At 36.1% G+C, this 12,827-nt stretch overlaps 1 protein-coding gene across 11 annotated transcripts in view; it reads right to left on the bottom strand.

The window, feature by feature from the left end:
• Window positions 1-12,827, bottom strand: part of SLC4A4 (solute carrier family 4 member 4) — a 493,252-nt gene that overhangs the window by 83,305 nt on the left and 397,120 nt on the right. For all 11 annotated transcript variants that reach the window (XM_065545104.2, XM_074039893.1, XM_065545105.2 and 8 more), the window contains one exon: window positions 7,113-7,183. In XM_065545104.2, the coding sequence (XP_065401176.1) occupies window positions 7,113-7,183 (71 nt within the window). The remainder of the gene's footprint in view (window positions 1-7,112; window positions 7,184-12,827) is intronic.

Below are 12,827 nucleotides of genomic sequence, written 5' to 3' on the forward strand. Positions count from 1 at the left end.
AAGAATTATACAGTAACAAAAGAATAGGTTAGAATATGCAAATAGCAAGGTTAAGACAAGTTCTTTGGGGTTGGCAAAAACTTTTGAGGTGTTTGTAGTGGATGAGAAATAATCTGGTTATGGGGATGAAAAGGAAAAGAGATTGATGGGAAATGCAAAAGCGGAGAAAGCAGAGAGAGAGAGAGAGAGAAATGAACCAGGACTTAGTAACTGTTTGGACTGAGGATGGATAAAAGCTAAACATCATAAAGATATAGTGCCTGAGGACCAAAGGGACTGTGCATCAATACGAAAAAAAAAAAGAAAAGAAAAGAAAAGAGCAGAGCAAGACACTAGCAGAATTCCATTTGGTATACATTAGGTACCGAAGAAATCACTGTTGATTGAACAAATGAAATCTCTCATCACATCTGGAATATATGACATGTTCAAGGAAGATATCTACCAATTTATCTACTCTTTTTATCTGGAGGACAAAATTAAATTAAAATAAACTTTCAATTCAGAGTTGCTGGGTAAAATGTAGGATGCCCAGTTACATTTGAATTTCAGGTAAACAACAAATAGTATTTTCAGTATAAGTGCTTCATATGTAACCTTTAGGACATATTTATACTAAAAATTATTCAATATTTATTTAAAATTCATCTGTAACTGGGCACGCTTTATTTTTGTTTGCTAAATATGGCAACACTATTTCAATGAGATATAGAATATTTTGAGTAACAGTCACATCTAGAAAATAGAAAAATGTGGCCACAAGAAAACAGAAAATACACTGGGACCTAAGTGCATGAAAGAACTAATGTAACCGATACAGAGAAATAAAACAGCAACTTTTAAAACTTTCCCTAGAGAAATAAAGCATTTAACTTAAATATTAACTAATAATATAAGCCAGTAAAGGAAAGTCTCTAAATGAGCGGTATGAAGATCAGATGATCAGAAGAGGGAATAATCATCTTGAGTACAGAAAAAAACAAAACAAAACTTAAACTAAGCCCTAAAAGGGTTTTTGCAGAACTCTCATATTCAAAAGGCAGCAGGAGTAACAGTAGAAGGACAGCGAAACTGTAACAAAAGGGAATAAAAGTGACAAACTTTAAGGCCGGGCGCGGTGGCTCAAGCCTGTAATCCCAGCACTTTGGGAGGCCGAGACGGGCGGATCACGAGGTCAGGAGATCGAGACCATCCTGGCTAACACGGTGAAACCCTGTCTCTACTAAAAATACAAAAAAACTAGCCGGGCGAGGTGGCGGCGCCTGTAGTCCCAGCTACTCGGGAGGCTGAGGCAGAAGAATGGCGTGAACCCGGGAGGCGGGGCTTGCAGTGAGCTGAGATCCGGCCACTGCACTCCAGCCTGGGCAACAGAGCTAGACTCCGTCTCAAAAAAAAAAAAAAAAAAAAAAAAAAAAAAAAAGTGACAAACTTTAGATGTGTATTTCTTTCTGCATTGGCAGCAAAAAAAGAGATAAAGTATTAGAGAGAGAGAGACATCATAAGCAAAGATGCTGATATGGGGACATATAATGCTTCATTCCGTTTTAAAGACTTACTGAATTCTCACCTTTGTGGAGGATCTAACAGTGAATAGACCAGATGCGTTAAGCAGATTGTTTAGGTAAATGAGTACTGGGGGAAAAGGTTTAAAGAAAATGAGATCAAGTTGCTGAGGATCTTAACTGCAGTAAATCTCATGAAAAGGGATTTCAATCTATTTTTTGAAATATCTTTTTCAAGTGAATTATCCTGTTATACTGAGTGGATCTGCTCACAATTCTTAAAGAGTGCATACTAAAGGATTTATTTTAAAATTTAAAAGACCACAGCATCCTCCCTAAAGGAAAAAGTGGGGGATATATGAGACAGGATGAACAAAATGTTCAAAGCCATCGAGACTAGGTGATGTGTATATGAGGCTTTACTGCATTATTCTATTTTAGTGCATATTTAAAATTTTCCATAATACTTTTAAAAGTAGGAACGTGTAATCTTCAAGGAGATTTAAGGACAGAATGGTTTTTACACTTGACTTTCTCGGTGGGAGAAAATCACAAGGATGCTTTGCACAGGAAGATTAATATGACATTTCATTTCCATTAAATGAATGTTAATTCCTAGAATCATCATGAAGGTTCTTAGTCCCATGATTAACAGTATCTCTGGGTAGTATAATAAGTAATAATAATAAAAATAATAATTAAAGGTTCTGTATTACAGTAGATCCTCAAAGTCATCAATAGTTTCATGGAAACTGCAACTTGAAGCAAAATGATGTTTAACTGCACCAATTTTACCATAGGCTAATCACTATAAACAAGAGTTAAGTTCCTATGGCATATTCCTGGTCACAAAAACATCACCAAACTTCAAAATAAGGATCAAAACGTTTCTAATATTAAATGTTAAAATAAATGTGAGCTATACATACATTTAAGAAAGATTAATAAAAATAACTAAGGTAATTATTATCATTCGAGGTCAGGGTTGTGAGTGGCCAGAGCCTATCCCGGCAGCTCAGGGTGCAAAGCAGGAACTATCCCTAGACAGGACACTATCCCATCACAGGGTGCCCTCACACACACACCCACACTCAGTCTGACCGGGAAATTAAGACATGCCAGTGAACCTAATATGCATGTGTTTGGGATGTGGAAGGAAACCAGAGTGCCTAGTGGAAACCCATGCAGACATGAGGAGAACATGCAAACTCCACACAGGCAGTAGCATGAGAATCGATTTCTCTTTTTTCATCAACGTTATAATGAAACGGTGTTATCTGAGGACCTGCTGTACCCCTTTTGAGTACCAACTGATAAAATATGTGCTTTTAAAAATATAAATGACAGTGATACCACTAATAAAAGCCTCAAGGTTAACTTGTTGATGTACTTATTTAGACTTTTTCCCCCAAAGTGGCGAGCCAGATTTGCAGTAATCTGAAGTCTTACCTTATCCCCTACAGCATGCATTTGAGTTACAGTTGTCTGTACCATTATAAGATATCAAGATGAATTAGTTGTTTTGCTTGTGATTAGGATTATAGAAAATTATAAGAGGCCATCACTCCCATCCTAACAACCAAGGAAGCAAGATACCCTATAAAAATCACAGTTTTAAAAAACTCACCATTAAGATGCGGAAAGAAGTCAAACATTTAATTGTTTTTAAAAAATTATTTTTTATTTTATTATTTATTTATTTTTAAGATATTAATGCATAGTCTCACTGTTGCTCAGTCTGGTGTGCAGTGGCATGATATAGCTCACTATAACCCTACAGGTGTGGGCCATCATGCCCAACTAATTTTTCTATTAATGAATTTTTAATGGCTACATGTAGACTTGGGTGAGAGAGCAGAATTCAGGAGTCCTAGGCATAGATCAAGTCTGCACCCACTCACCAAACTTTCTCATGGTCTTTGCCAAGTGCGCGGGTAATACACGTAAGACTGGAGGTTGCACAGGAAAGCTAAAAGAGTTCCGCCTTAGATACATGGAGCCTCTCTTAAGCTTAAGGAAGCCACTTTCATAAGATGGGAGACAGAGAAGCAGAGCTGAGAGAAACCTCTCTGAGGCATTCAACCACTTTGGAAAGGGCTCAGGTATCTGCCTTCTGAAGGTGAGGGGCAGAGTATTTGGGCAAAGAAAGATCCCCCCAAAAAGAAAACTGGGGTATCAAGAAAAATACAGCAGTCCATGGGACCTTCTGGTATGATGGAAATGTTCTGTATCTTGTATGGATGGTGGTTATAACCATCAAAACTCATTTCAATGAATACTTCAAAACTGTGTATTTTAAAGTATGCCTCAATTAAAAAAACAAACAAACAAGGAATCTGATGTGAAAAACAAAATACTAACTGATCCTTTCAATCACCTCCTCAGAAGAAACTGACATTCGATTTTGAAATCTGGTGTCTCACTCAGAGAGCTGGAAACTGTAAGCCAACAGGTATTAATGCTCATTATCTAGATACAGTGTGAACAAGCTGTGGCTAGTTTTAAAGGTTTACAGGAATCTTTTAAGGAATCTGGTTTGCAAGTTGAAGGGATATACCCAGTAAGAAATCGATAGAAAATCTGGAGAAAGCAAGAAGAAATAAAGACACCATTCCAACAATAAATGGAAATTTTAAAACCTGCCTTTTTATCTTGAGACACAGTTATCCTAGAGTTCTAATCCTAAACACTCTAATACCCCTCTCTCCTGCTCTTTCCCCTGAAACACATCCCTACCACCATGAAAAAGAAAGCTTGTCTTCATGCTAGTGAAGCTGAAGGGAGAAGACCTTCCTTCCTCTGACAGATGTACTGAGGGCCTGTGAGAGCAAGCCTTGCTGGCTCCAGGGGATGCATGTCACTTTTCCTGTACCTTCTCTCACAATCTAATTATGGCTGAAATGAAAAAAGGAAAATTAAGTCCTGATGACTGTGTGTCCTAGGAAAGGTTCAGGATAAGAGAGCCAGCTAGCATGACCAAGCAGACAGAGGACGCAGTAGCCTCTCAGAAGATGGCATTCCCAATTTTCTCTCTCCATTAGACTTCTGAGTTATGGAGCCGGCAGGACCTAATCAAATGATAATACCTAGAAAGGACAGTAACAATACTTAACACTGACTGAGAGATGACTACATGCCATCCACTATGCTAAGTTCTGCCTATCTATGAAGTTGACACTTACAGTACCTTTGAGATAAGTACTATTACCATCCCAATGTTGCAAATGGGCAACTGAGACGGTTCCACAGCCTGTTAAGTCGTTGAGCCCAGTACCTGAAACCAAGCAGTCTGACACAAGAACTCACTATCTATAAGTTCCTCTACCTGAAACACTATGCTGCTCCCTGAAAGAATAGAAACAAGGCAGATTCTAGAGCCAGAAAACCCTGAGTTCAAATCCTCCTTTTACCATATACTTGTAATATGGTCTTTGGAAGGTCAGTTAACTTTTCTAAGTCTCTGTTTCATCTATAAAATAGAGGTAACATCTAATAACTCACCAAGTGATTGTGAGAATTATAGACAATTACTGTGAAGAGTCTGGCACCTAGTAGGTACCTCAATAATTGATCATTATGATTGATGATAATAAATCATATTTGTTTAAAACTCATTTCTGAGTTATTTACCATGTGTGTGCACATGTGTGTGTATACACAACATATAAATATAGGTATTGATATAAATGAAAAAGGATAAACGAAGGATAAAAGTTGGCCTTCATGACCACATACACACACACACACACACACACACTTTTTCCCCTAACTTCTTTCACATTTTAATTAAGGTACGCAATTGATGCACACGAAGGGATTGCTGCCCTGGAATATGGGGCATCTACAGGAACTGGAAGGGTAAACATTGCCATTTGTGTACACTGAAGCATCATGGCATTCTAGAAATGGCACCAGTCTAGGATCCACCCAGACTTCAGTTCAAATCTTTGTTCTACGAATACATGGCTATGTGACCTAAAGCAAGAAAGGTGATTTACCCTCTGAAGCTTCAGTTTCTCTCATGTATAAAATAGAAGTAATTAACCCTGGTAGTGTAAGTTGATGGTGATAGCACATATTAAGGTCTATAATGATGAGAATATGTGTAACATATGTGGTATCTAGTAGGTCCTCTATAAATAGTAGCTAAGTTGAAATGATATTATGCCTCTATGTCTCTATCATAGTCATACTAGAAGTCAATCAGAACTTCCATTTTTTTCATGAACCTTATTGTAACATTTTGTTTTAATACATATCAATTACTGGAGTCTCTGCCAGGACTTGCCCAAAGACAGGGCTTAAAAGTTCATTAATTTTAATGATTCCCTTGATTAGTTACAAAAAGAATTAAGTTAGATAATTTCTTTTTTTAAGTCAGTGGAAGTCAGTGTTTCATTAATATTTATTACAAATTAACTTATGTTTTTATTAATTATATTTTATTAACTATATCTTAATTAAAATATATATTATTAAATTATAGTTTATTAATTATATTTTTACTAAAAGAATTGTGAATAAAATTCTTTCAAATCTAGAAGGAGGTAGTTTTCCCTGTATTTAGGCAAGACCTTTTAGGCAATAGGCTGACCAGCTGAAAGACTGAAAGCTGAACTCCTTTCTGTATGCATGGGGTAAAACATATACACATACTTTTTCACACACACAGTATCAAACATGGAAGAAATAGAGAGGTAAGGTTTGAGGAAAGCCAGAGAAGACTTTAACAGCAAAAAAAGCAATCAAGAGAGCCACAGAATATAAAAACAAAAAAGAGGGTCACATGAGAGTTGCCCAGGAAAGATACAAAACATCATCTTTGAAAGGGATGTTAGGGCACTCACTACATAATATCTGTAGAAATGTCCGGGTCTCCTGAGAGATGGGCACTCTATCAATACAAGGTATTATGGCTTCTGTCTTTATAACTGAAAGATTGATATTCTTTGGTAAGATTCCATGTTCAGCATAGAAGGCGCACAATTGGAAGTCTGAAACAGCACTTTCCCCTTTTTCTCCAACACAAAAGCCTCCTTCCAGTGTGTGACCTTCCATGCAAAACAGCTCATTTTTAAAGCTTAGTTCCAGTCTCCTAAAGATCCTTGGTTACAAGCCATGGGAAAGGATATCATGTGACAGAGGCACAGTCCTTTCTAAGTGACAGGGGAAAGGTCCTGCTACAATCACTCTTAGTGAAGAGAACACAGCACCATTTGGTTAGTAAGAATTCTTAACCATACGAGAAACAGAGAGAGGATACTGTGCTCTCATTTTCCAACTTCTCACATTTTCCCTTGTGAAAATATTTCGAGGTTACAATTAACGTGATGTGGCAGTTAAATTCCTAAGAAGTTTTAAAAAGCGTGTTATAGAAGTAAATATTGGCTTCAGCTTTTTTTAAGGCAAAAAAAAAAAAAAAAAAAAAAGTGCTGACTAGAGCAAAGGAAAGTGGTTTTTTTTTCCTATCCCTCCACTGTCAATAATTATTACATAAGTGTTGATGCCAGAATTGCTGAATGGTAGAAGACATCATATATTATAAGTATTATAAACAAGTATACAATATGCAGTCAGTGTGAAGGTATTTTAAAATAGTAAGTCACTTACCATGTCAGTAGAAGAAATAGTTGGCGAATACTCTGGGGCCAGTGTGGTGTCATTAGATATTGAGATATTAGCTGTAAGCAAAAGACAATTATTTTATACTATAAAACAAAAACAGAAAAAGACCTTAAATACGTAATTAGATATTTTTAAAAGCAGGACTAGGCAGTAAAAATGTCTTTAATAACAACATAAGAGCACAATGAATTTTTATTTATTTTAAATGTGTTCACCTTTCACGTAGATAAAACAAAGATTTGGACACATCTGCTGTGGACACATTTTGGACACAGCTGCTGTGCTCTAATCTGATAAGAAATGATGATGAATAATTCAAAGAGACGGTATTAAAATTTGTTTCAGGTTTCAAGAAAAAAGATAAATGAAACTTCCCTGATACTACAAGGTACTCAATATATTTTGTCTAGTGGAACAAGGGCTGTTCATAATTGATTAAGTTAATCACTGGCTTCAGAATGCACAGGAAAATCTCCCATATTGAAGCTTTACTAATTAAGACTTAAATAATTTATAGTTTTGGGAAATTTCGACAGTGTATGAGAACGGTTATCTTTTTAACATGTGTGAAAACAAAATAAAGTACTAAATAATATAAATATAATGGAGATGAATATTTAATCTAATTTTAAAAATTATTTTCATACAATTTGGCATCATTTATAGGTTTAAGATGGCACTTGAAGAATAACCTAATGTATTAAACCAACCTTCCTCTTGGAAATCTTTTGTTCCATTTTTAAAATTTTATGTGTCTGAAAATTAAAACATAGTATTTAAAAAGTATTCTATAAGTAAAATATTTTTTCTTTATCAGATAAGCCTTTTTCCTATTTTGTGAAGCTTTAGGTATTATAAAATAAACTATTAGAGCATATTCCTAATTTATAGAAATATAAAACAACACATCAGGGTTTTTATTTGTTCGTTTGTTTGTTTAGGGTCCCACAGTTTATTAAACATCTGAATTGCTAGCTACTGTTTGGTCCCTACTCCAGTCCCTCTGAGCCACTAGCTTGCCTTTTCAGCTTGCCATGCTTCAAGTCCTGCCTATATAAACCTTTAAGAAGAAACACGCAGGTTTTGATAGCTGATGTTAGAATATGAGATCCATAAGGGAGGAACAGAAGAAGCTTATCTCGTTCACTGTTTTTCCCTAAAACCTACCCAGTGTAGCTCTTAACAGGAACTCAAAAATATTTGTTTACTGTCAATAAAGGAAGTTAGAAAAGAGGGCATTTCATGACTAAAAATGAGAATGACAGCAGATAAATTGGGAACAAAAGAAACAAGAAAAACAAACTAAAAGAGAGAAAATATTTAGCTTGAGCCCTACTTTTGGTCAATTTTGGAATTCACTCTGATCTTTCAAGACTTTAGATTGTAAAACTGTTAACCTAAAGCTAGCTGTTGCCAGAGTTTCTCTATTTCAGCAGTAAAGGAAGTACATGTGCATATTATCTGTGTTCTTATTCTCTCTGTTTCATTACAGATCACAGAGGGAACTAAAATAGGCTGAAGCACATCAAAAAGCTAATCTACCATGATCAGGTAGGCTTTATCCCTGGGATGCAAGGTTGGTTCAACATATGCAAATCAATAAATGTGATTGATCACATAAGCAGAACTAAAGAAAAAAATACAAGATTATCTCAACAGATGCAGAAAAGGCTTTGGATAAAGTTCAACATCCATTCATGTTAAAAAAAAACTCTCAACAAACTAAGTATTGAAGGAACATACTTCAAAATAATAACAGCCATATATGACAAACCCACAGCCAACATCATATTGAATGGGCAAAACCTGGAAGCATTGAAAACCCCTTGAAAATCTGTACAAGACAAGGATACCGTCTCTCACCACTCCTATTCAACATAGTATTGGAAGTCCTGGCCAGGGCAATCAAGCAAGAGAAAGAAATAAAGAGCATTCAAATAGGAAGAGAGGAAGTCAAACTACCCCTGTTTGCAGACAACATGATCCCATATCTAGAAAACCCCACAGTCTCAGCCCAAAAGCTTCTTAAGCTGATAAATAACTTCAGCAAAGTCCCAGGATACAAAACCAATGGGCAAAAATCACTAGCATTCCTATATATTAACAACAATCAGGAACAAACTCCCATTCATAACTGCCACAAAAAAGAATAAATGCCTAGGGAATACAGCTAACCAGGGAGATGAACAATCTCTACAAGGAGAACCACAAACCACTGCTAAAGAAAACAAAAATGACACAAACAATGGAAAAACATCCTATGCTCATGGATAAGAAGAATCAATATTGTTAAAATGGCTATACTGCTCCTAGTAATTTATATATTCAATGTTATTCCTATTTAACCACCATTGAGATTCTTCACGTAAGTAGAAAAAACTATTTTAAAATTTATATGAAACCAAAAAAGAGCCCGAATAGCCAAAAAGAACAAGGCTGGAGGCATCATGTTAGCCAACTTCAAACTATACTACCTGGCTCTAGTAACAAAAACAGAATGGTACTGGTACAAAAACTGACACACAGACCTATGGATCAGAATAGAGAATCCAGAAATAAGACTGCACATCTACAACCATCTGATCTTCAACAAACCTGACAAAAAGAAGCAATGGGGGAAAGGATTCCCTATCAATAAATAGTACTGGGATAACTGGCTGATTATAAGCAGAAAATTGAAACTGGACCTCTTCCTTATGCAATATACAAAAATTAACTCAAGATGGATTAAATACTTAAATGTAAAACCCAAGACTATAAAAATCCTAGAAGACAATGTAGATAATACCATTCAGGACACAGGCATGGGAAATGATTTCATGACAAAGATGCCAAAAGCAATTGCAACAAAAGCAAAAACTGACAAATTGAATTTAATTAAACTAAAGAGTTTCTGAACAGCAAAATAAACTATCAACAGAGTAAACAAACAACCTACAGTATGGAAGGATATTTTTGCAAACTATGCATCTGACAAAGGCCTAATATCCAGTATCTAAAATGAACTTAAACAAATTTACAAGAAAAAAAAAAAAACAGCCTTATTAAAAAGTGGGCTAAGGACATGAACAGACACTTTTCAAAAGAAGACATACATGCAGCCAATAATAATAGGAAAAAAAAAAAAGCTCAACATCAATGATCATTAGAGAAATGCAAATCAAAACCACAATGAGATACTCTTCACACAAGTCAGAATGGCTATTACTAAAATGTCAAAAAAAAAAAAAAAACAAAACAGATGCTGGTGAGATTGTAGAGAAAAAGGAACACTTATACACTGTTGGTGGGAGTATAAATTAATTCAATCATTGTGGAAGACAGTGTGGCGATTCCTCAAAGACCTAGAGAGAAATAACATTTGACCCAGTCATCCCATCACCGGGTATATACCCAATGGAATACAAATTGTTCTATTATAAAGACACACGTACACCCATGTTCACTGTAGCACTATTCCCAACAGCAAAAACATAGAATAAACTTAACTGCCCATCAATGATAGACTGGATAAAGAAAAGGTGGTACATAACACCATGGAATACTATGCAGCCATAAAAGGAATGAGATCATGCCCTTTGCAGGGACATGGATGGAACTGGAGGCCATTATCCTTAGCAAACTAATGCAGGAACAGAAAACCAAATACTGCCTGTTCTCACTTATGAACGAGAGCTAAATAATGAGAGCACATGGACACATAAAGGAGAACAACACACTCTGGGGCCTATTAGATGGTGGAGAGTGGGAGGAGGAAGAGGATCAGGAAAAACAACTAATGGGTACTTGGCTTAATACTTGGGTGATGAAATAATCTTTAAAACAATCCCCCATGACACACATATAGCTATGGAACAAACCTGCACATGTACCCCAAACTTAAATGAAAGTTAAAAAAACAAAAACAAAAATAGGCTAAATGATGTTTGGCCTAAACAATAAAGCCAAATGAATCCATTCTCAAAAGGAAGATGTTAGTAAATAGTTACTAAGAAAATCTAGGTTTGTATTACTATGTTGTTCTAAAAAGCTGAAAGAACATTTTCTTATATTGTATTTCTTCATTTGAAAACATTCTAGAGCACATAATGGGTATACTTTTATACCCATTTCATATTGGATGAGACTCTGAAGCTTACTATGCCAGGTTACTTCCCCAGGGTTACAGTTTATCAGAAGCAGAGTTGGTAGCAAGACCTCCTTCAGCATTCTTTCTTCTCCTACGCAGCATTTCTAACCATCAATATCAGGTGATTTATGTGGCCACAGAATTCAAGGTGAGATAGTACTTGCCAGTGTTCGATGATGTGACTCTCAACCGTGACCTGAAATGTCTGATCTGTCTGAGCTTTTGAGGAAAAGCAGCATATGTGAAATTACAGATACTATTTGGATGGTGTTGAGAAGCTTCCCTTCTTGAGCTAGATTCTTTAATGCAATTTTATCAGCTTCTTGTCACGAGAGTTTGAGGGTCTTTTTGCAACACACTTTTCTGCATAAAAACAAGGAGTAAAGACTGAGGAGGAAAGATAGTCAAGGCTCTTTCTTCATGAAATGAATGATGGATAATAAAGGCCAGGGGTGTAGTAAAACAGGATTGTAATCTGAACCGTTAGTAGCTGCTCTCAAGTTTCGGATAAGCATCAATTCTGCTCATTTAAGTTCCTTTTAGAATTTCAATTTTTTTCCCCTAAGACAAGCTATTAAAGCACATTGGCTCTCAAAATCCCAAAAGACCAGCATCAAAAGGACAGTAAAAAGTATATAACACGTTCCCTACTTATTTTAATAAGCATCTGTTTCAGAAGAAAGACTTGAAAATAAATACATTTAAAAAGCACTTTCATAAATGCATATTGGCAGGGTATGTTATACTCCATAAACAAGATTAAAAGCAAATTTCTTTAGGCTCACAGAAAAGAAGATGATCAATCCCAATTGGAAGCTTGGTCTATAAGAACCATTGGTTACCATTTGGATCCAGGTGCAAATATTTTGGCAACCAATTGCAGAATGATCCATATATATGGAATGTGCAATCTCCTTAATTAGGATTCTGGAAAAGTCAAATGGGAAAACTAAAATACTCCACACTGTCTCTCCCATTTGCTGAGCATCCTGGCTCATGAGGCAAAGAAACCCTTTGCCCTGGGAATCTGGCTAATTTAGATTTAGCCAATTATCACTGGGACGATCTCTGTTTCATACTGGCTTTCAGGGAGCTTCCACAGGTTGATCGTTTTCCATACTTGGATTTTCATATCTCATTTCTCCTTCCCATGTATCAGATTTTAGCTGATTTTCCGGAATGAGGGAATGAATATTCTAAGTGAGAGACCTTTTAAAATGTATCTGTGGCTTTTCCTTCTTAGCCTATTTATACCAAAATTATTTTGTGTGTGAAAAATCAGACCTCGGCGATGACCTTGAGCAGTAGGATATAAATAACTCCCACCAGCTTAGCATTCCAATAATGGAACACTAGGCATTTAAGCTGACTTCTTCTTTATGTTTAATGAGAGATTTAGAGAAAGAACAAGGGGATCAAGCATGGCTGCAGTTGTGGGAGCTGTGAGAGAAAAAAGGAGGTGACATCCACATGTCAGTGTTGGCATACCTCTTGCATAGGGGAATATCTATTGCACTGTTAAAGGTTGTCCCTCTTTATCTTCTAGTGACCCGGCCTCAGGAACTACCCCA

The sequence above is a fragment of the Macaca fascicularis genome, chromosome 5 (genome assembly GCF_037993035.2).
Source record: "Macaca fascicularis isolate 582-1 chromosome 5, T2T-MFA8v1.1".
NCBI classification, from domain to species: domain Eukaryota; kingdom Metazoa; phylum Chordata; class Mammalia; order Primates; family Cercopithecidae; genus Macaca; species Macaca fascicularis.